At 42.7% G+C, this 25,097-nt stretch overlaps 1 protein-coding gene across 2 annotated transcripts in view; it reads right to left on the reverse strand.

The window, feature by feature from the left end:
- Window positions 1-20,505: 20,505 nt before the first annotated feature.
- DHRSX (dehydrogenase/reductase X-linked) overlaps window positions 20,506-25,097 on the reverse strand; it is a 403,310-nt gene continuing 398,718 nt past the window's right edge. For both annotated transcript variants that reach the window (XM_040423740.1, XM_040423739.1), the window contains exon 7: window positions 20,506-21,500. In XM_040423740.1, coding sequence (XP_040279674.1) covers window positions 21,315-21,500 — 186 coding nt within the window. In that variant the 3' untranslated portion in view covers window positions 20,506-21,314. The remainder of the gene's footprint in view (window positions 21,501-25,097) is intronic.

Below are 25,097 nucleotides of genomic sequence, written 5' to 3' on the forward strand. Positions count from 1 at the left end.
TGGTCCGCGGTCGGGTGCAGTTTTTGGTCCATTGGCGTGGTTATGGTCCAGAGGAGCGTTCCTGGGTCCCCTCCGCAGATGTCCATGCTCCTGCCTTGCTCCGAGCCTTCCACGCACGCTTCCCTCAGAAACCGTTTTTTGCTCCGCGGAGGAGGGGCCCTTGAGGGGGAGGTACTGTCATGGTCTTACCTTCTTGCTGTTCTCCTTCGTTTGACATGTGCTGGCGGCCATCTTGGTTTCTGGGTTTCTTGTAGCCTTCCACCCTGCGGCTCCTCCTTCCCACTGGGAGGAGCTGGATGCCTAGCTCATATATATAGGAGGTCTGTGGCGTCAGTTCCTTGCTTGGTCCTCCTGTGTTCACATGCTTCTAAGACTGCTGCTGCTTCTGGTTCCTGTTCCTGGCTTCGTCTGACTTCCCTGCTGGTTCCTGATCCTGGCTTCGTCTGACTACCCTGCTGGTTCCTGATCCTGGCTTCGTCTGACTACCCTTCTGGTTTCCTGACCTCTGGCTACGCAAGGACTCTGCTTCGGTTTCACCATCCGTTTGGACTTTTGCTTTATAGCTTGTTTTTCAATAAAGCCTTCTTATTTTCACTTATCTCTTGTTGTACGTCTGGTTCATGGTTCCGTGACACTTACTTCGCGGAAACATAAGTTACACACTTACCCAGAGGCACACATCAATGACAGAGGGCCTCTGTCCAAGAACTTGACATAGGATCCTAGATATCTCCTACTGCTATACCAATCTACCGGTAGTTGTGGGACGCTTACAGGAAACAGCGTAGCTCTTTACATGTAATCTAAAAAACAGTATATTGTGGAACCTTAGAGGAGTATGATCAATGCCATACTAATAAATACTCACCTTGCCGATCCCCAGACACTACTTTTCCAATGGTGCTTGGACCCTGCTGAGCTCCTGTTTTTGACACTGCAGAAATGACCTGCCTCAGCTACTGATTGGCTGAATGAATTTCCCAGCCATTTCCTGCTATGTTGAGAATAGGGGAAAGAAATGGAGTGCAGTAAAGAAACCAGGGCACCGTCAGAATGGCAGTGGATCGTCAATGAGAGTATAAGATTCTTTATTTTGATCTTCTACTTTATATCACTCAGCCACATATCTCCATCCCCTCAATCCTAAAAGAATTCGAACAGTTCAGTCACTTAAGTAACTTTAAAGTCAACTACACAAAATCCGAAATTCTCAACGTAACTGTCCCCCACAACGATTTTGCTAGTCTTTTATCATCTTTCAAATTCAAACATCAACCTTCTGCTATTAAATATTTAGGCGTCTACATACCATACTCACCGGAGTACTAGACTGCCAACACAACGAACGCACGAAACAATGGGTAGATTTAGAGCAAACATTGTGTTCCCTCCCTCTCAAACATATTCCATGGCTTTCACCTGCAGACCGTCCACGGATGTCTAGTCATCACCCATTATTACAGCATACACTTAAAACATGGGATTCATTAACTCCTAGGGGGGTGGGTATCAGAAGACTTAGCCCGCTTACCCCTATCTTCCGTAATCCAGCATTTCCGGCAGGAATGGGAAGGGACTCATTCTTAGGCATGAAGATCACAGATGACCCTCGCTTCCACCACTTGATGTTAGGGAATACATTCCCATCTCTTTCCTCCATCTCCACTAAATTTCCGGATACACGGATCTCTTGGCTAGAATATGAGCAAATTAAATCCTTCGTCTTGTCCAGGGGAGCACAGTGTTCTTTCGGAGCCACACTAGCAGAGTTTGAAAAGTTGTTCACGGTATCCTCTCCTCCAACTCACCTCATTTCCCATTTATATCAGATTCTTCCAACAGGCTCTCACAAGGACAGCCCTAATTTTATTAGTGGCTGGGAATCAGATTTAGGTATTATCATAGAAGAGGCTGATCATCAAAAAGCATTCCTATATTCTCATAAGCTTTCTATGGCTTGTGCCGCCCAAGAAAATAATTACAAGATCTTATCCCGGTGGTACAGATACCCAGTGAGACTTCATAGAATCTTCCCTGCAGTGTCGGAGCTTTGCTGGTGCTGTTGTAGGGAAAGAGGTACAATGCTTCATGTTTGGTGGGGATGCGACTTAATTAAACCCTTTTGGGACTCTGTATTTAAAGCCTTTAATAAAATCTCACCAAAACAAGTTGATAATTCTCCTCAAATAGCGCTCCTCTCCATCCCAAAAGAGGTCCCTGCTAAGATTCTTTGTTACGGCCGCTAGAACAGTGATCCCTAGATACTGGCGTTCGACACATGTACCCACTATGAGGGATTGGTTCCAAGAAATGCAACAGATAGCTAGGATGGAGGAGATTTCGGCTGAAGAATCTGATTTGTCTACTAAATATTGCAAGATATGGGCATGTTGGGTAGAGGCATTAGAGTCCCCTGACTTCCTCTCTCTTCTAGCGGTATAATATGTTCCAAGTTGTGCTGAAAACACCATATCGTGAATCTCCCCTTGTAATGAGATATATTTGTTCTCTCCCCCCCACACCTTTTTTCTCTTCTTTGCTTTTTCCTCTCTTTCTTTATCTTGCCTCACTCTCTACTTTTTCTCCTATTCTTTAATTTGACTTATGTTAATGATCTGATGACAAACTGGTTTAATGGATTATACCATGATATGTTAAAATAGGTTTTGTCATACACCTTACTCTTGTACTTTATGCTGTACTTTCATGGATCAGAATTATCATAATTTAATACGGAGCGCCTAATTCAAAGGTGTTCCTTTGCTGTATTGTATACTTTAATCTTATGAAAATTAATAAAATATGATTAAACATAAGATCCTTTATTTTTTTCAACCATTGGCATGCCACTGGATATTGGTTTAAATGCACTAGAATACATCATTAATATTGATAGCCTATCCTTAGGATAGGTCATTAGTATCAGAAAGTCGGGGATCAGAGTCCCGGCTACCCTGCCAATCAGCTGTGTTTAGGAGCCACAGTGGGTTTGAACTAGGCACAGTTCCATACTCGGTGTAGTGGCCAAGCCTGGTTAATGCTGCTCAGCCCCATTCAAGTCTGCCATTGAAGTTAGCGTGCATAAGGCTTTATGCGCAAGACCATGCCTGTACTTTAGTCCACAAACCATGGATCTACAAACTACAGACTTCTTTTGTGTGCACTCCACTTTCTCACTCCTATCAATGGAAATGACTATTCTCATCTGCAGTCCAGACCAGAACAAGACATGTTCTATACAGTCAAATGGATCCACAAAAAATATGTTCATGTGCATGAAGCTAATAAGTTGTAAATGTTTGTGAGTATATTCTTACACAAAGCAAGTGGAAAAATATGCAGACACATAGGAACAAGGGACAAACACAGATGCCTTCAGCTGCCAAGTGCACATGCGGTAGGTCCTCCAGTTTCATAGGTACAAACCTGCTGACAGATGCCCTTTAACATGTGGGCTGCTGTTATTTGTCAGACAGGTTTTCCTTCCTAGTCTGGCCATGCTTGATCACTGAGTAGACAGCATTGTACAGTGTGCTGGCTCTTGACAGGCCTTATTCATTATTAAGAATTATATGACTACTAGATCATTTGATAAAAGATGTCCATGAAGAAATCTAAAGAGGGTTCACAAACCTATACCTTACTTTCTAGAAATCTACCTTAACAGTGTTCCATCAATATTATTATGGTGGCATAGAAAAGTCACACAATATATTTCTGTTTTTCTCCAAATCTAAGCATTTTCATAAACCTTGATATTTTAATGTGAACACTAATCAGATAATCTGGAGGTTACTGACAGAACATACACACAACTAAAGCTTCTTTTCTATCCTGAGTCTGTCCAACACAATACAAAGATTAAAAAGCTAAGACTATAGAAAATATTAGATTTTTAACCCCCTTTCTGATGGAGTGATTTTCCATTTTTGCATTTTTGTCTTTTGCTCCCTGCTTTCCCAGAGCCAGGCCCATAACTTTTCTATTTTTCCATTTACATAGCTGCAAGAGGACTTGTTTTTTTGTGGAACAAATTGTACTTTTTGGTGGCGCCATTTAATATTGCAAAGATTGTAGTGGGAAGCTGGAAAAACTGATTTATCCTCTTCCTGCTCCAAGTCAGTACAATTACGGCGATGCCACATATGTATAGGTTTTCTTGCGTTTAAGGCCACTTTCACACTCACGTTTGGTGCGGATCCGTGATGGATCTGCACAAACGCTTCCGTTCAGATAATACAACCGCATGCATCCGTTCAGAACGGATCCATTTGTATTATCTGTAACATTGCCAAAACGGATCCGTCTTGAACACCATTGAAAGTCAATGGAGGAAGGATCCGTTTTCTATTGTGCCATATTGTGTCAGTGAAAACGATTTCGTCCCCGTTGACTTACATTGTGTCAGGATGGATCCGTTTGCCTCCGCATCGTCAGGCGGCAAGCAGCGTTTTGGTGTTTGCCTCCAGAGCAGAATGGAGGTGGAACGGAGACAAACTGATGCATTCTGAGCGGATCCTTATCCATTCAGAATGCATTAGGGCAAAACTGATCCGTTTTGGACCGCTTGTGAGAGCCCTGAAACGGATCTCACAAACGGAAACCAAAACACCATTGTGAAAGTAGCATTAAAGAGGACCTTTCACTACAATAAAAAATCTAAACTAAGTATACAGACATGGAGAGCGGCGCTCAGGGATCTCCCTGCACTTACTATTATCCCTGGGCGCCGCTTCGTTCTCCCGGTATAGGCTCCGGTATCTTCAGATTTACGGCTCAACTGGGAGGAGCCTGCCGGCTTCTCCTTCTCCCAGGCTGGAGTGCTGGCCAATCGCAGCGCTCAGCTCATAGCCTGAGAGAAAAAAAAAAACTCTCAGGCTATGAGCTGAGCGCTGCGATTGGCCAGCGCTACAGTCTGGGAGAAGGAGACGCCAGCAGGCTCCTCCCAGTTGAGCCGAAAATCTGAAGATACCGGAGCCTATACCGGGAGAACGGAGTGGCGCCCAGGGATAACAGTAAGTGCAGGGAGATCCCTGGGCGCCGATCTCCATGTCTGTATGCTTAGTTTAGATTTTTTATTGTAGTGAAAGGTCCTCTTTAATACTGAATAAAATAACTTTTTTTTAAAAATGTTCTTTTCATCACCATATTCTGACCCCCTTAACTTTTGTTATGTTTTGTTTAATTATGTCCACAGAGATGTGTGAGGGCTCATTTTTTTGCAGGACGATCTGTTGTTTTTGTTAATACCATCTTGGGGTGTTTATGACTTTTTGATCACTTGGCCATTGGCAATTTTATTGTCCATTATGCCATTCACGATATGGGCTAAGTTTTTGAGAATTTTAACAGTCTGGGCAATTTCACATGTGGCGATGTCTATGATGTTGATTTTTTTTTGTTTATTTTAGATTTTGGGGAAAATGGGGGTTGTTTAGAATTTTTATATATTTTTTTTTTCTATTTTTAAGAAATTTTTACATTTTTTTAACTTTTTTTAGCTCCCAAAGTGGACCACAACATGCAATCATCAGAGTGCAATTTGTGTGATGTAATGGAATTTTCTCCATTACCCCATACATAGATTACTATATCAGTGCTGCCACCTGCTGGCCCAAATTTTAATATACAAGTAATGAGCCTGGAAACATAGTACAGGCTCAGGATCATTATTTACAAGGAATGCCTTTCCCGATCTCCGCAAGGGGGAGGTGTTCCTGCTTGTGAAGTGCAGCCTCTCACATTTGATCATGGCATCTGAGGGGTTGAATGTCAGCAATCAGCATTACCGCCAATCGCGGACATTAGCCGCGTGTGTCTGCTGTATGAAACAGCAGGCACCCCCTAGCTATGGCTCTTACTCAGACCCAATATCCACTGCACATGTAAGGCAGATGTCTGGAACGGGTTAAAGTATTTAATGGTTACTTCAATCTTTCCTTATGGCTCAGCGGGTTATTTGATTAAGAGGATAGTGCAGTTCATTTCTGGATTTATGCAGCTGTGCTGAGGGAATATACAGCATAAGAATGCAACTAAGTGACATGTACGACATAATTACATGCATAACTATTCAACCCCTTCAAGTCAGTATTAGACAGAGCAATCAATAACAGTCGATAGGTGTTTACCAGCTTTGTACACATGGATGTTACAATTCTTCCTCATTCTCGTTTGACACAAAAATCTCAGAGTATCGGCAGGTGTGGCATTCCAGGACACTAATATCGTTTTTTTTTTAATCCATTTTTAAGTGGTTTTGATATTTGTGGTAATTGCCTTACTTTAAAATGAGCCATTCTCAGTTCTCTTGCAAACTGCAGCAGGTTTTCATCTTTTACAATATTTTGCTGCATTCATTTTACATCCAAAATTAAAGGTGACCTGCTTAGTAAATACAGTATGTCTAGTGGTTGATGAGAATTGCTTCTTTTAGGTGTCAAGTCCATTACTAGAAGGTCAGTGAAATAGTGGATCAACTTTACTGGTTACAGACGGTAGATCTTGGAGACTACTTGGAGTGCATTCATTCCAATAATATAAGTTTCAGTATATTGCTATTTTAACATTTCATTATACTTTCTTGTAAGAAGCTCCACATTATAGAGACATCAGATTAAATCCTTCTCGTGTCAAAGGTCCATAGATGAATGGAACAACATTAACACTTTAAAAAGATGTCATAGGTCATTTATAAATATGCAAACTACTTTATGAAAAGTTTACACCCTCCTCTCTATTCTCCGCATATTTAATATTCTTTACATAATAAATGAACACTCTGCTTCACTTGTTCTAAATTATATCAAATGTTAATGGAATTATTCATTACAAGAAAATTGTAAGTTTCAATGGCTTTCTGAAAAGATAACAGCTTAGTAGACATTATGGGGCACATTTATTAAGACCGGCGTTTTAGACACCGGTCTTAATAAAGCCATATAGCTGGCGGTGGATTGGCCGCAGTTATGAAGAGACGCAGGCCTCTCCATAACTACGGCGCGTCCAGTGCCAGTTTTACACTTCACTTATTTGGTCAGTTACGGGTCCAAAACAAAGAACAGGTGCAGATCTTTTCATGATACGTTATCTGCGAGTAGGATTGGCTCCTGATTTTGGCTCACCATACAGTAACTGACGGAATTAACTGACCAAATAACTGAAGTGTGACCTTACAGGTCAGTGTTTGTGTCAGGTATAATGTACTTAACCGTGCAGTGGCCCAAGATTCTACTATAGAGTGAAAAAGCAGTCTCAATTTACACTGTCTGCTGTTACCACATAGATTGCTAGTTAACCTGTTAGCCACTGATTCTACTTAATTGTAAAAGATCGGTCTCATTTCACTGTTTGTCGGGTGTCCACATTGATTGATAGATAAGGTATTGTGTTAACCACTCATTCTACTATAGAGTGAAAGAGTGGTCTCATTTTACACCGCCTGCTGTTTCCTGTTCTGTTACCTACAGATACAAGTAGTGGCCCCATGACAGAGCGGGGAGGTTCTCAGCAGTAAGTTTGTGTTGATGTCAGTGTTTATTTTTTCCTTCTTCTGATCCATCAGAAGAACAACCCCCCAAAAATAGATACTTTCTTTTGAATACCCACCTTCACACTGTCACTATTTAATCAGTATTGGTAAGGCATAAACAGGAGTAGGTCCAAAACAGAGAGGACATGTAATGGAAATATTTGCATGTCTTCTGTGTTTTGGACCCACTGCTGCTTTTGGCCTCAAAATCATGATCAAATCCTAAAGCATAATACTAACCGTGTGATAGAGGCCTAATGCCCAGCTTACATGAGTTTTGGCCATTTGCGTCTGACATCTGTTTTACTAAGATGGAAAAGAAGTCCTGCATGCAGGAATTTAATGGCCTCTATCACACAGTCAGCATTTGGTCAGTTTTTTGCATCAGCATTTGATCAGTATTGGTAAGGCAAAAACAGGAGTAGGTCCAAAACAGAGATGACAGATGGCGTTATAGATGCTCCAAAGACAAGATCTGTTGTGTCTTTAATTTTTTGGTTCTTTTGATGGATCAGGAGAACGGTAAAATAAACTGGGAAATCAACAGGGCCAAACAGGGACACTGGTGTCCCCAGAACAGACTGGTGAGGGTGGCAACAGCATGAGGAGTTAACACAGTGGCCCAGTCACAGAGTAGTGAGGGTGGCAACAACAGTGGCAGTAACAGCACAAGATGGTGGCAGCAGGAGAAGATAGCAGCAGAGGCTGGAGGTGTGTGGCATCAGGTGTGTGACATCAATAAAATAGTTGCTGAAGCACGTGGCTAAAAGTATTGGGACAATCCTCTTGTGTGGCAGCACACTGCAGTCAGAACATTACTGCCAGAATGATCTGATGCATTAGGCACTGGCGTGTGGAAATCCTAGTTGATCGATGCCTGATTCTTCTTTATAAAGGCTAATCTCTCAACATTTTGTGTTGAAAGGCATGTTCTTTTTGTGGTAACTATGACAACTGCTGCTCCCATACCACACTACTGGCTGGGCAGGAAAGCTTGTCCAAGGCAAACTCGGTCAGTTTGTGCCACAATTTAAGTTTGGCTGCCCAGTATTCAAGGGGATCTGCAATCTGGTGGGACAGGGTGCACTGCAATCACCTGCTGGTTCAAGTTCTGCACCATGTCCTGCTGCTGGTTGGTTTCTTCAGTAGTCTGGTGAAGAAATGTGCTCATCAGGGACTGGAGACTCAATTTACTGCTGACAGAGCTGGTGCTGCTCCTGCACCCCAGCCCCCTCCAGCAGTCATGGCAGTGGAGCATGAGAGCAGAGGGTCAGATCTTCGTGAGGATGGGTGATGGTGCACATAGGCAGGGGCCAACTGACTACATAGGATGTCTCTATAGTAGTTGAGTTTATCATCCCTCTCAGTAGGTGTAAAAAAGGCCCCCATTTTAGCCAGGTATCGAGGGTCTAACTTCGTGGAGAGACAGTAGTCATCCCTCTGCCGAATAGTGATAATTCGCCTGTCACTACGCAAGCAACTCAGCATCTGGCCATTTGCGCAATGGACTCAGAGGGACCCCCTGCTGCCATCTCCACTGCATACTGCCACGGTCTGTCAGAGTCATCTGCCTGTTCTTCCATATCGCCCTCCAGCTCTTCCTCTCCTAAAAACTATTTTGCCTTTGCAGCTCAAGGAGGGCCTGTTTTGCATGGTAAGAGTGATGGAGGTGAATGCACAGTTTCCTGGCCATTTTCAAGATGTCTTTCAGTTAGGTGGAAGACTTCTGGAACCGGGTTAGAACCGGATTTAAAGGTGTGTCATGCAGGGCGCATGAGTCACCCCTCCTTGATGCAATGCTGATAGAATGTCACGTTATTGGTGACCATGGTTCAGTTGGCAAGGAGACAGCCAGCATTCGATTTCTTGGTTGATGAAGAGAAGTTCCTCCCCAGTGTGACTCTATTTGCCCAGGATGGCCAGGTGCAGAACAGCGTGACACCACCATGCTCTGCATAGGTGGCATGGTGGAGGACCACTCAGAACTGTGCATACAATGGAGGCTAAGGACAAGGTGGAGGATGAGGAGGCAGAGGACATTGGCACAGGAATCACAGCATGAGAAAGCGGAGGCGACATTGCCATCACCTGGCCAAGTTGCTGGTGTGCCTGGGCAGGAACCACATTTACCCAGTGCACTGTAAAGGACATATACTGGCCTTTACCATAGTTACAGCTCCACATGTTGGTGCTGCCATCAACTGTAACAGACACCAACAGGCTCAAGGACTGGCCCACCTTCTGCTCAACATACATGTGCAGGGCTGCTACAGCTTTTTTAGAGAAGTAATGACAGCTTGGGACTCTCTACCTTGGCTTGGCACAAGCTATCAGTTTTCTGAAATGGACAGAGTTAACTGCATCGAAAGGGAGGGACTGTAGTACCAGCAACTTGGCCAGGAGCACATTCAGCTTCTGTGCCATTTAATGAGTGGATGCATACTGTTGCCTTTTTGCAATCGCCTCGGAGATCTATTGCTAGCGAAGTGCTCCCTCTTCACCTGGCACCCACTTGCAATGGGTTACATCATATATCCACTACTGTCTGTGCCTCACTTATGTCACCCTCAACAGACTCATGGCTATATCCCTGACCGCTCGCAACACCTGCTCCCATGCGACTCTCATCAACGCTACTTGCACACCTACAGGAGCTACAGTGGACATCTTCTCCAAATCTGGGCCAATATCTTTTTTTTGTCTCTATTTATTACTTAAATAGAGACATACAGATGTTTCCATATCCCAAGAAGAGTGGTATGAAATTACAAACCATGAAAAAATTACTTTGTGATACTCTGTCAGGAGATTATTCAGTTGCAAGAAAAAGTATGTGAACCCTTTGGAATGATATGGATTTCTGCCCAAATTGGACATTAAATGTGATCTGATCTTCATCTAAGGCCTCATGCACACAACCGTTGTTTTATTCTGTGTCTGTTGCGCCGTTTTTCGTGATTATCTGCAGACCCATTGATTTTCAATGGGTCCGTTGAAAACTCGGCTAATGCACCATTAGCCATCCGCGTCCGTGATCCATGGTTCCAGTCCGTCAAAAAAATATAACCTGTCCTATTATTTTCGCGGAAAACGGTTTGCGGACCCATTCAAGTCAATGGGACCGCTAAAAAACGCGGAGGCACACAAGATTGTCATCCATTTTTTTCCTATCATTTGAATGACTTTTTTTACATTCCTTTATGTCTGGTGGTCCTCCAAAAATAAAGGAAGACACACGGTAACAAAAATGGAAACTGATCACGGAACCCCGTTTTGCGGACCGCTAAAAAATACTGTCGTGTGCATGAGGCCTTAGTCACAATAGACAATCAGTCTGCTTAAACTAATAACACACAAAGAATTAAATGTTACCATGTTTTTATTGAACACACCATGTAAACATTCACAGTGCAGGTGGAAAAAGTATGTGAACCCTTGGATTTAATAACTGGTTGAACCTTTGGCAGCAATAACTTCAACCAAACGTTTCCTGTAGTTGCAGATCAGATGTGCACAACGGTCAGGAGTAATTCTTGACCATTCCTCTTTACAGAACTGTTTCAGTTCAGCAATATTATTGGGATGTCTGGTGTGAATCGCTATTTTGAGGTCATGCCACAGCATCTCAATCGGGTTGAGGTCAGGACTCTGACTGGGCCACTCCAGAAGGCGTATTTTCTTCTGTTTAAGCCATTCTGTTGTTGATTTACTTCTATGCTTTGGGTCGTTGTCCTGTTGCAACACCCATCTTCTGTTGAGCTTCAGCTGGTGGACAGATGGCCTTAAGTTCTCCTGCAAAATGTTTTGATAAACTTGGGAATTAATTTTTCCTTCGATGATAGCAATCCGTCCAGGTCCTGACGCAGGAAAGCAGCCCCAAACCATGATGCGCCCACCACCATACTTCACCGTTGGGATGAGGTTTTGATGTTGGTGTGCTGTGCCTCTTTTTCTCCACACATAGTGTTGTGTTTCTTCCAAACAACTCAACTTTGGTTTCATCTGTCCACAGAATATTTTGCCAATACTGCAAAGTACTCTTGTGCAAACTGTAAACGTGCAGCAATGTTTTTTTGGACAGCAGTGGATTCCTCTGTGGTATCCTCCCATGAAATACATTCTTGTTTAGTGTTTTACATATCGTAGATTCGCTAACAGGGATGTTAGCAAATGCCAGAGACTTTTGTAAGTTTTTAGCTGACACTCTAGGATTCTTCTTCACCTCATTGAGCAGTCTGCGCTGTGCTCTTGCAATCATCTTTACAGGATGGCCACTCTTAAGGAGAGTAGCAGCAGTGCTGAACTTTCTTCATTTATAGACAATTTGTCTTACCGTGGACTGATGAACAGCAAGGCATTTATAACCCTTTCCAGCTTTATGCAAGTCAACAATTCTTAATCGTAGGTCTTCTGAGAGCTCTTTTGTGCGAGGCATCATTCACATCAGGCAATGCTTCTTGTGAAAAGCAAACCAAGAACTGGTGTGTGTTTTTTTATAGGGCAGGGCAGCTGTAACCAACACCTCCAATCTCATCTCATTGATTGGACTCCAGTTGGCTGACACCTCATGTGTCAGCCAACTAATGTCATTCATTAGTTTAGGGGTTCACATACTTTTTCCACCTGCACTGTGAATGTTTATATGGTGTGTTCAAAAAAAACATGATAACATTGAATTCTTTGTGTGTTATTAGTTTAAGCAGACTGTGATTGTCTATTGTTGTGACTTAGATGAAGATCAGATCACATTTTATGACCAATTTGTGCAGAAATCCATATCATTCAAAAGGGTTCACATACTTTTTCTTGCAACTGTATATATATATATATATATATATATATATATATATATATATACACACACACACTATATTTATCTATGTGTGGCCATCCATCGGTTGTGGTGGGCATTGGAGTCAAGGGTTTTACTAGCATGTATATATGAATTTGTCCTAAAAAAACAACAGGGTGTTAAAATGTATTCTAATATAATGATATTAGAGGTCGTATCCCCGCCAGTTTTCATTATAGTCAGAGTAACAGCCTTACAGATAGTTTAACGCTATTGTGAAACTAGATAATTCTGAAAAATCATTGAATAACCATTTATTGATTGGTTTGTGCTATTAACTGCTGGCTATAAGATCAGAGCAGTTTGTTCTGTAAGGATATGCATCTCTAATGGGTGCTAATCAGTATTTGCCACACAATTTTATGCTGGCGACTTGTGACTGCCACTAGCCTGCTCCTCTATTTGGGCACGGGTACTGCATCACTCACCAGACTGGCACTTCTGCTCCCCGGTGGCTCATGTCTGCTTGTTCTTCTCTTGGAGGCTGAGGGTGAGGGTGCACACTCGCACATCTCCAAATCTTAAAGGGCCAGCAGGCGCACATCTCAATCTTCACCAACCTATGGATGGTAACTTGAGGGTATTTTAGGCACCTTCCCCAAGGGAAGGGGTTCCTGAGCTTAGGTTTCCTAGCTTGCTAGTAACCAGTGAAGGTATGCCGTTTAGTTTGTCTGTCCGTGTACCGACCTCTGCCTGTTTACTGATGCTGACCCTCCACTGCCTGTTCGGATGTTAGCCTGTATTCCATATTGACCCTTTGCTGTCTGCCCTGACCCACGGACATGTTTTGCATATTCACAGTAATGCTGCCTGCCCTGACCTCTGCCTGTTTCCTGACTACAAGTGTTGCCTGACCCCTTGGTGCCTTTCACCAATGTCTCTGAAACCAGTGGGTCAGCTGCCAACCACAATGGGACTTTTCTAAGAGGAAGCAGCTTGGTGGCTCCCATGCAGCAAAGACCAGATCCCTGTGTTGGGGTCAAAGGGTGAAAACCGGGGAATTGCCAGGACAATGGCCTAATGTCTAGCCCAAAGTCAAACCGTTTGGCTGGCACAGAGGTCCCACATCTACTGCCCTTAACACATATACTGGTATTTTTATTTTCAAATGGACATAGAGCAGATTAATCTTGATGAAAGCTATATTTGCTTTTTTTTATACAAAGGAGGTTATGTTGTAATTTGTAAAACATAATTGTAAACATGGTTACTGTAAATGTTGGCTCTATAAAAGATCACTATGGCATACAAGTGTATAAAGTCGAATCACACTGAGGGGTAGATAAAACTAGCTAGCTAGACATATATTATACGTTAAGAATCTTATAACATTTCTACATTACATTTGCTGTCTTACGTCGTCATAAATTATACATTTAATGCATTTGAATATAGCCTGTGTGACCCTAGAAAATTGTTTTCTCCTTTTATGTATTCCCGATGCTGCAGGCGTTTTCTTTATAAATTTGTCACAGTTGATGAATTAACATGTACACGAGATTGCATCATACTGTACATTAAAATGTGAATTAACTCTTTCCAGTTACATCTATACAATATAGGATAATCAAGTGGCATAAATGTACAGCGGCTGTATGAATTATTTTTCAGCGATTGGATAAAATATTTGATTTGGGAAAGTGGTAATCTGCCCATAGATATACAATGGAAACATAAAATCATAATAGACAAAAAGAAAAGTCACGTCACAGTTAAAACAACCATTTCAAATTCAGACAGAATAGTGGTGGCACTACAAATCCCAGAGTTCCTGGATCTGAGACACAAATGTATTAGGGTGATCACTAAGAAGCAGCAACAAGTGGTACTCAGCCATGTAGGTAAAGATGCAAATATCCAGTGAATAAAGATGAATGGCGGCACTCACCTAACGTTGCAAAATGTCCTTTTATTTCAGCAGAGGGGAGGGATACAAAACATGATACAATCGCAGGTTACATGGCGACGGCCGTTTCGCGTTGTCCATGCTTCATCTGGCCATGTTTGACTGACTCACAAGGAGTGACTGCATTTTTATGCGCCCAGTAGAACGACAGGTGCTGACTAAGTGCACTAATTGTCCAGATCCAGGAACTCTGGGATTTGTAGTGCCACCACTAGTCTGCCTGAATTTGAAATGGTTGTTTATGGTCTATAATTCTGTGGTTGAGCACACATTTATTCCCTCTAAAAATGGACTCTCCAAAGGATGATGCCGTGATGGATATCACACAAAAATTAGAGACACATGCAGGGATTACTGAAGGCAGAGAGGGAGCGGATTTATATTTTCTACAATGCAATCAAAAGGACATTTATGAAATCATGAGCACCAAAGCATTAGAACTACGGATATCACAATTTTCTGAAAAAGTGGTTCGATTATATTGGACCATCAGCTCATTGAAATCAGAAAAAAGGAGAGCAACCGTGTCCCCAGAGGGCTGAGGATATATAAAGAAATGGCACAATTTCAAGAGGACCCGATGTTTGCCTCTGAATGGCGAAAAATTCATCTCGAGTTCTCCATGAAAATTCTGGAAACGGTTTTAAGGAGAAATGAAAAAGAATATGCCATGATCCAAAAATGAATTGGAAAAAGCAAAAAAGGTCCTCTTTACTCGCCTGCCAGAAAACCTTGCTGCGGGATTTTTCAAGCATCTGGATAAAAAACTAATCATAATCCAAAGTGAAATCAAGGATAAAAAACGGGATAAATTCCTGAGAGACAAAATCGACTATGAAACCGGGAGACAATTTGAATGGAGTTATAGATCACAAAGGAGACAACGAAATCCCCGACGTAAGAAAAGCAAATTTTGGACATCTGATTCAGAATCCAGTATATCAGATGATTCGAGTACCTGCAATTTATTCGAATCGAAAGATAATAGCGTCAATCAACCCCCTTTAGCAGAAGGACCAGGAGGGGGCGGGGAAAAAAAACACTTTAGGAACAAATTCCAAGCAGAGATACAAACGCAAACAGGTGTCCTGGCGGTGATAGCCAAGGAACCCTGCAATGTCGACAGCGACAATTTAATCATTAATCTGTCGGGCCATGATTTATCACCAGAATGGGAACGATTATTACAGCGTGGTCTGGGCTTTAGTCTGGTTGAGGGCTTTAGTATTATCGACTTTGAGATCGATTTATTCAAAGCCGTTAGAAAATTAAATCTAAAGCGGATATACAGTAATCCACATGATAGTGGTGCCTACAACCAGACTAAAGAGGGTGAATGTCCCGCTTCCATTGGACCGTTGGGGTTTAGTACCCATGCCAACTTCAGTGATTGTGAGATATCTTGTTTGGAGTTATGGACTGACATGAATATACAAAAGACAGGCGATACTGTTACACCTCAGGAGTTTACAGGTGGCGTTAGTTCAATCTTTTGTCCCCCCTTACCCGCCGGCAGTCAACTAGATGTCTTCCAACAGAAAGTATTAGAGTGGGTCAGGGCTTTAATTTAGCCCAGGGTGAGCAAAAATATTACACCACAGGAAGAAAAAGCATTGGTTTGGCTTCAATCCCAAAAAGGGATCATAGTGAAGCCGGCAGATAAGGGGGGAAACATTGTTTTGCTAAGTAAAGAGTATTATATCTCCGAGGCACTTAGGCAACTAAATGACACCTCCACTTATGAGAAGTTACAGGGAGATCCTACATTCAAAATCCAGAAACTGTTAAGGAGTTTCCTGCATACTTACGTCATCAGAGACATGCTCTCTAGAAATAAGGCAGAGAAACTTTTTCTAATACACCCTAGGAAACTGACATGGTACTTTCGCCCCAAGGTTCACAAGTCGCTGACCCACCCCCCTGGGAGACCTATTGTCTCGGGGGTTGGGTCAGCGACTGAACCTTTGTCACGATACATTGATTGGTTACTCCGACCACTAGTGCAGAAGGTCCCCTCACATCTCAGTGACACCACTGATCTCCTCCAGTCACTGGCTTTGATCCAGTGGCGGGAGGAGTATCACCTGGTGTCCCTGGATGTAGAGAGTCTGTATACGCGCATCCCCCAAGAAAAGGGTATCCAGGCCATATCAGAAATTCTCTTAAACACAGACAAATGCGATGTCTTCAGAGATTTCATTGTAGATGGCCTAAGACTGATACTGAGCAATAATGCCTTCTTGTTTGGGAATGCATGGTTCAGACAATGCGTCGGTACTGCGATGGGCACCCCCATCGCGTGTACCTTCGCAAATTTATACCTTGCACACTTAGAAGATAAATTTATCTATTCGGTCTCTAACCCATATGTAGCATATATACAAACATTTTTACGATTTATCGATGATATTCTCATAATTTGGACTGGTACTGAAGCTATGTTTAAAGATTTTGTGCAGTATTTAAATCGTGTTAATGATATGAATATGCGTTTCACCTATAACTATGGAGGCGATCGCCTTGAATTTTTGGATGTATTGATAAAGGTGAGAGATGGGGAGCTTGTGACTGAGGGCTATAGAAAGCCGACAGCGACCAACTCCCTTCTACACTATCAGAGTTACCATCCTGAATCAGTAAAGAGTGCTGTTCCTTACGGCCAATTCAGACGTTTGGCACGCATCAGCAAAACTGAGGGGACAGGGGAGTTAAAATCTCGTTTGAGAGCAAGGGGTTACCCCCCCCCCCCAGGCTCCTGGACGAGGCTTTGACTAAGGCCACTCTATTAGGACGTGATCACTTTTATAAATCAGATTCCATTCAGGAATCATAAAAAATCCGGGGGAAAAAAACTTTTGTTTTTTCTTTTAGGTATAGCCCGATGGCTGATGTTATTAAAAGGGTTATTAAAGATAACTGGAGTATCATTGCCAAAGATACAAGTTCCTATATTATGGTCCCTTAGGTTTAAATGATAAACTGGACATGAGTGTTTTTGTGTGACATCCATAAATACGATTTTTTTGTGACATCCATAAATACGACTGCTCTGATTATTGCTTTTAATTATATGTGTTACTATGTTTCTGTTTGGCTGACACACCAGGGTGCAGTTACGCCCACTCCATGATGCAGACACCACAATTAGTGCACTTAGTCAGCACCCGTGGAACTACTGGGCGTATAAAAATGCAGTCACTCCTTGTGAGTGAGTCAAACGTGGCCAGATGAAGCGTGGACAACGCAAAACTGGCCGTTGCCATGTAACCTGCGATTGTATCATGTTTTGTATCCCTCGCCTCTGCTGAAATAAAAGTACATTTTGCAACGTTAGGTGAGTGCCGCCATTCATCTTTATTCACTGGATAACAGTTAAAACACGTTGACGAACGATGACAAAGCTGTATGCCCTGGAATGTTTTTAATATGTATTCACTAGTGTTGTGCAAAGCAAAGCATTTGAAGCGATATTTGATCAGATGTTTAGGAGAACTTCGATTCGCAACAAATCAAAATTTTCTTGCGCGTAATGGTAACTAATGAGGTTTTCCGAAAAGTGGCGGCTGCACATGTTACAGAGTGAAACTGAGTGTAGCGGAGACTAGCCCGGGAATTCAAGATCACCCATAATGCTGTGCAGATAGCCATCCCCTGTGATGTCACAGCCCTTTAAAACCCTCATTCTGCACGGTCTCTACCATTGTCCTGTGAGCTGCGCATAGGGAGAAACGTGGTAAGCGCTCATGCGCTAGGGACAGTGTTGCTAAAAACGATTAATAAAAGAATATTGGAGAAGGGAGAGCGCAGGGAGACTTATTCTGTGTCAGTTTTATTTATTTATTCCTACATTGACTGATTCCTACATCGCCGTAAACTAAGATATATAATATGTAATAAGATGGAAGCCTTTATTAATCCACTGCCAGCGTGCCAACCAATACCATCCAGTTTGCACCCATTAGGGGGGCCAGGTATTACAGTATTAATGACCAATCCTCATCTTTTGCTGGCTTTACTTCTTCCAAATCATCCTTTAAAGTCTCAATGTCCTAAAAAAGTCAGCAAGATGGAGAGAGTAGGAGAGGGATATTCCTGATGACATATTCTCATTGATATTATATGATGTGAAAAAGGAGGAAAAGTGGATGGCAGAAGTGTTCCAACATGTAGGGCAGGAAAGAGCTGGGGTTGGAGTAGTGGGTACAGCTCCTGTTTAAAGGTGCCGCGCGGCCTTTAACAATGAAAAGCAACTATACAGTGCTGTATTCATTATTAAATGAAAGGCAGCTGCGGGCTAATTGGCTGCGTGGTTCTTCACCACAGCACAGCTGCAACCCACCTGCAGCACGGCCGCTCCATGTGGCTGCACCCTAACGCAGAGTAGCCTGGGTATACCCGAAGTATAGCAGTTTGTAACAAATTAATTTATAACAAATCAAATTTCTTGCCGAATTGAATTTTTCTAAAGTTTGCTCGTCTCCTGTATTCACAATAAAGCTGGAAATACGTTTTAACCCGTGAGTGCTGGATGAACTTTTTACTATATATATATATTCATGCCAGCATAAAAGTGGAAGAAATCAATTCGGTCTGCTTTTTGATGTTTTTTAAAGACACACTCTTCCAGCAGAGTAACAGCCTACCCAAAGACATTGTATCTGGCATAGCTGGATGCTACATAACCCTGCTTGAGCCCACTGACTATAATGGGACTCGTCGGGGTCTGACCTGTTTCTGGCATTAATGCCAGGATTCAGCAGGACAAAAGCCCTTGCAGTGATTATTATCTGGCCGAATCCCTTCACTAATGTTGGAAACAGGCTGGATCCCTGACGAGTCCCATTATAGTCAATGGAGCCTGGTGGTGCTCTGGCCGTTTCCGGTTACAATGTCTTCCGACAGGGTGTACCTCTGTCAGCACCAGTATCCTAGTACTGTATGTTGTTACACTCTAACTCCATACATTTTAAACCTTTTCATTAACCTTTTCTTGGTCTGTGCAAACAGGGTCTCTTCCTGTGGCTGACTTTCTGTGAAATACAGAACATCATCATTACCAATCAAATCCCTCTTGGAAGCTGTAAGGACCGTCCCCTCCTCACACATCTCTGTATTCTGTTGAAAATATAATGCCTCCCCTATCTAAAGGACCAGGAGTGCAGACATATAGTAGGTGAGTGTATATAGTGATTAGCTGCAGTTATATAAACCTCCTGACTCACACTGCCCATCTGTACTATCTGTGTGTGATGACTTTTCAGTGTAGTTCTATGAGATGTAGCTTCATACTGGTCTCCCTGCTTCCTGTGTGTAAGAGCTGAGAGGGGGAGATAATTGGCAGGGCAGAGAGGTTCAGCTGTATTAAGATATATCAAATGAGGACCCTGCAGTGTGAGAGGTTAGCAGATGTGTCACAAATCTGTCATGGCTGCCCTCAGATGACACAAAGCAGTACAGTGTGGTAAGACTCCATCCCCTCAGTCTCTGCAAAGTCTGGCATGCTGGAAAATATAGGATTCATTAGGAAAACCACAATTGAGGGCAGAAGGAATCAAGATGGCTTACAAGCCACAAATTAAACATAAAATAAAACAAGAATACACAATGTATACACAAGAGCCTTGGTGGAGGTCCAGTTCAGCTGTTCTCAGCAATAGTCGACGCGGGAAATAACACAGTGGTAGCAGACATTTCTGTCCACTGTGGCCATACTGGGTTACTGCAGCTCAGCTCTCGTGAATAAGAGCAAAACAGCAGCTACCTGTTGTCTGCTTCTGGCTCTTCTGGCTCTATGCACTGTCCGATTTCTGGCGCCTGTTCAGACTAGCTGATTGGTGGGGGTTTCAGGTGTCAAACCCCCATCGATTTTATACTAATGACCTATCATAAGGGTTGCCACAGTATTTTAAATTCATATGATCCATAAGTATGAAAGTCTACACCAGTATAGAATATCTGCATTCAGAACAATACAGTCGGACTATATTATGATATATTCAGGTATGTGCAATGATAGCAAGAATAAAAACATAATTGGACAAATAACTGAAATGTGTAGTTTTGAGGGTTTAAAGAGAATTTTAACCATCTTGCTCATTTGTTGAGAAAGCAATCCCCTAAAAAACAAAATGTGCTATAATAGTTAGGCTTCATTTTTACTTTTTTCGTAAAAGATTTCACAAAAAAATGGACATAAGCTTCTGCACAAAACACTCAGCATTTTCATATCTGTGTTTATTAACAAGAGAAGTGGTTGTACAATACTATAATGTTTCCGAGATAAAAGTTAAAATTAACCAAAATCTTTGACTGAATAATGGTCCCTTGGTGGCTGACAAATTCCTGCAGGTGGAATAAGACAGTAAGAATACATTTCCTGTGATACAAATTATTAAATTGTCTCATAGAGGGTTTTACTTTTCTTACAGAACCTTATGCAAAAAAATTATTTTTATTGTAATTTTTCACTATATCTTTGTAAAGTTTTGATAAATTATTTTAGTTAGGATCTCACTAACAAATTCTCAAATCTCCTATGATTACAACTTAAGCTTTCCGAAATTGCTTATTACATCCAAGTGAATACCTAATGAACTCATCATCATTTTTAAGGCCACAATGTGCGTCAAAGGAATAATTTTACTCTTCATATGAAACATATTAGTATACCCAAAGCGAGCTGTACATCATGAATTCATAGAGGATTCTTCTGAAACATGAACACAACTTGCCCGATCAGATCACAGTTACCCATTAATATTCATGGCACGCAATTAAAGGCCAGAATCCTTCAGGCAAAAGCGGCACATAATCATGTTGATGACTGAATTGTACTTTGTATGTACACATTGTTGGAATATTATGATTAGAACAGTCGTAATTTGAGCTATATTTTAATAACTAAACAAATACATTGAATCCCGAGCGATAAATGTCACAAATGAATCCCATAAAAGATGAGAGTCTAATGGAAATATCTGGAAGGCTTGAGTCTAGGGATGTGAAATGTTAAGAAGACAACAGGTTTATGATGAAACAGGAAGGGCGGCCATCTTGCAGCTTTCGGTCCATAGTTTCTTCTGAAGTTCTAGATTATAAGACACCTCAGCGGATTTTATTTTTTCACCGTTGTATAAATAACAGCCTCCAATTCCTTCAAGGTCCGGTGAGACAGATGTATAAACTGAGGTGGCAGCTCCTTCTTCTGGACTCTGTATTATGGTGAAATGTAAGAAATATGGCTTTACTTAAAACCAAGTAACATCTGTCAGGACTGATTTTATCAACATCATTAAATACAGAGTATATCACACATAAAAGACACAGGAAAAGGTGTACAACAATCTGCTTATTTATGAATTTCTATTATCTGATCTCCTGATAGGAATCCACTTTCAATTCTGAAATGTAAGATATTAAATGTATAACAATTAGGATTTCTCTAGAACTTACATGCTTTAGAAAAGAAAGTGTAAGAATGCTCTAGTAAATATCCATAAAAAGTATATTAACTAAAATCTGGCTATTAAAAGGCTGATTTAAAGTGAATGTCCACCCTTGAACATCATGTCATTTTCATTTCTAAGATTTTGGTGGTAATTTATGAAGCTGAAATACGTCTATAGTAGATGTATTTTTCAGGTGCAGATTGCAGCGCAAAGGTTAGTTGCGCCGCAATCTGTGAGTTTTCCCCGCTCACACCAGGTGTGGGCATGATCTGGGCAGGGAAGAGGACAGGCTGGCAGGCCTCTCTCACTTATCATTTACCAAAAGGTCTAAATGTAAGACAGTTCGGAAGCTGTCTTGCACTTAGAAGCAGCAGTGAATCCGCCGAAGTTATGGAGAGGTCAAAACATCTTCATAACTCTAGTGCAGGGATGGGCAAACTGCAGCTCTCCAGATGTTGTAAAACTACAACTCCCAGTATGCCCAGTCTGCCTACAGCTATCAGCCTACAGCAGGGCATGATGGGATTTGTAGTTTTACAACAGCTGGAGAACCTCAGTTTGCCCATCCCTGCTCTAGTGGATCCACCACCATGCAGGGGTTTATTAAGACCGGAGTCCTTACAGTGGTCAGAGTTCTACTTTTCTGACAGTGAGCTCCATATGGCCAGCTATTCAGTTAAATGATACAATTCTGGCTGCATGCAGTCATCACTAGAGGCAGCTTAGAAGCGTACTGCATACTGTATTATTGTTGAGTTCACTATATAAGCCGTATGCAGTAAGCTCCCCCTGCTGGTCGCTGCAAGCAGACAGAATGTTAATATGAATTTTTCAATCCATGGGCTTCAAGCTCTGTATCAGAAAACAAAACCTTAACTGCTACATAATAAGACAAATTAACCTGCACAAAATGTTTTACTCATTTTTTTTTTACCCATTCTGATAATCAAACTGATGTTGAAGGTGGACATTTTCTTTAAAATTTAATTGCCACTGCAAGAGCTGCTAACCAGTTCAGTTCATTTAACCTGCTTCCTGACCAGACATTATGTTTGTCATTTTTACAATCTCCCAGATATGTTGTATATCGCTAAACAACCTCATTGCAGAGCTGACATGGGTCTGCTAAGACTAAGCACCCTCCACAGACTCCTTGCCCCTGGTGGTCACCTGATTGCTGCGACTGGAGCAAGAAGCAGCATTACGGCATCCTGATCTGTATACACAGCACTTGTGTTTAGAGCAAAGAGGAAGGCAGGGACGGTGAAAAAACATCCCTGCCTTCTCTATGGGGAGCACGGCTGTCACGGACTCTTAGCTATAGGATGCTTGTGAAAAGTTTTCAGTAGATTCACTGCTTGAGTCTTGCATAGTAGAATACAATGGGGAACATGGGGCAACTGATGATCCATCAAGATAATCTGTGCATCTCACTACAGATCACGATAATGTGCACAATTAAAGTTATCATGTAGTTCAGGTCTTAATCATGTTCGATTAAAGGGAGGAATTAATCACATGATTTGCAGGTATGGATCTCTGCTGGACCCCGTGACTGTTAGGCCTCTTGCACACAGGTGTGTGCGCCACGTTGCCGTATTGCGGAACACATTTGCGGATCCGCAATACACGGGTGCCGCTCTGTGGGCATTCCGCATCACGGATGCGATGCGGATCCATTCACTTCAATGGGTCCGCAAATCCGGAGATGTGGAATTATGTGGAACGGAAGCACGGAACGGAACCCTACGGAAGGGTTTCATGCCGTACTTCCGTTCTGCAAAAAGATAGAACATGTCCTATCATTTTGCGGAACGGCCGGATCGCGGACCCATTCAAGCGGCTGCCCCACGGACTGCGCTTGTGCATTGCGGCCCGCATTTTTGCCCGCATTTTGCCCGCTTGTGCATTGCGACCACGGGGCGCACACGCCCGTGTGAAAGAGGCCTTAATGGGGCTGGCGGGCATTCAGGCAGCATTCAGAATACTAGAGTGAAACTAGCTTTAGCTGCACACAAAACTTATCAATTACAACCTTTTAAAAAGTCACTCTGAGGCTAGTTTCACACTAGCATTTACAGATCCATCAGGCTGTTCTGATTGGGAAAAGCCTGCCGGATCCATCACTGACGGACACTGTCAGAATGACATCCGACCCGCCCATTAACTGCAATGGGGTTCGGCGGAGATCCGTCTGAAACCCGCTAATATGCTGAGTATCGACCGGACAAATACCGCTGCACGCAGAAGTTTGCGTCCAGGTGAATCCTGGCATTCTTTGCTGGAAGAACAGACCTTACTCCAGTATTGAGTAAAATCTCTAGACAATAGTGTTATTTGTAAAGATGCGCCAAATGATGTCAGTGCAATGACTTCAAAAATTCTTTGCATGATAAATTGCCCCCATAATTATGCAGTTATAGTCTATTGGTTCGTTTCTATAAGTTTTTCTGTTTACAAATATATCCGCTTGACGTACAACAAAAACAAGATGCGAACAGCCCCTAAGGGTCCATTCACACCTCCGCAATTCTGTTACGCATTATGCGGGACGGAATTGTGGACCCATTCATTTCTATGGGGCCGCACGATATGCTGCCCAGATCCGGAATTGCGGATCCGCACTTCCGTTTCTGCAATTTGCGGACAAGATTAGGCATTTTCTATTAAGTGACGGCGACGTGCGGTCCGCAAAAAGGTGGAACGCACATTGCCCGTGTCCGTGTTTTACGGATCCGCAAAACACACAAGGACGTGTGAATGGACCCTAAGGCTGGGTTCACACCTGAGCGTTTTACAGCGCGTTCCTACGCGCTGTAAAACGCTCAACAGGCAAGAACCAATGTTTCCCTATGGGAATGGTTCTCACTTTCACAGCGCGTACGATCGCGCTGTAAAACGCCCGACGCCCCAAGAAGTACAGGAGCTTCTTTGGGGTGTCTTGTCGCGCGTTCCCGTACATAGACTTCCGGGAACGCGCGACAATGGGCGTTCGCTTGTTCCGGAGCCGCGTCTGTAAACCCGCATAAAATCGCGTTACGCTGCGTTCAGACCTGAGCGTATGGGATGGAGCGCTCTGTATGCGCGATTTTATGCGCGTTTACAGACGCGGCTCCGGAACAAGCGAACGCCCATTGTCGCGCTTTCCCGGAAGTCTATGTACGGGAACGCGCGACAAGACGCCCCAAAGAAGCTCCTGTACTTCTTGGGGCGTCGGGCGTTTTACAGCGCGATCGTACGCGCTGTGAAACGCTCTGGTGAGTACCATTCCCATAGGGAAACATTGGTTCTTGCCTGTTGAGCGTTTTACAGCGCGTAGGAACGCACTGTAAAACGCTCAGGTGTGAACCCAGCCTTACA

Source organism: Bufo bufo, chromosome 3 (assembly GCF_905171765.1).
Source record: "Bufo bufo chromosome 3, aBufBuf1.1, whole genome shotgun sequence".
NCBI classification, from domain to species: domain Eukaryota; kingdom Metazoa; phylum Chordata; class Amphibia; order Anura; family Bufonidae; genus Bufo; species Bufo bufo.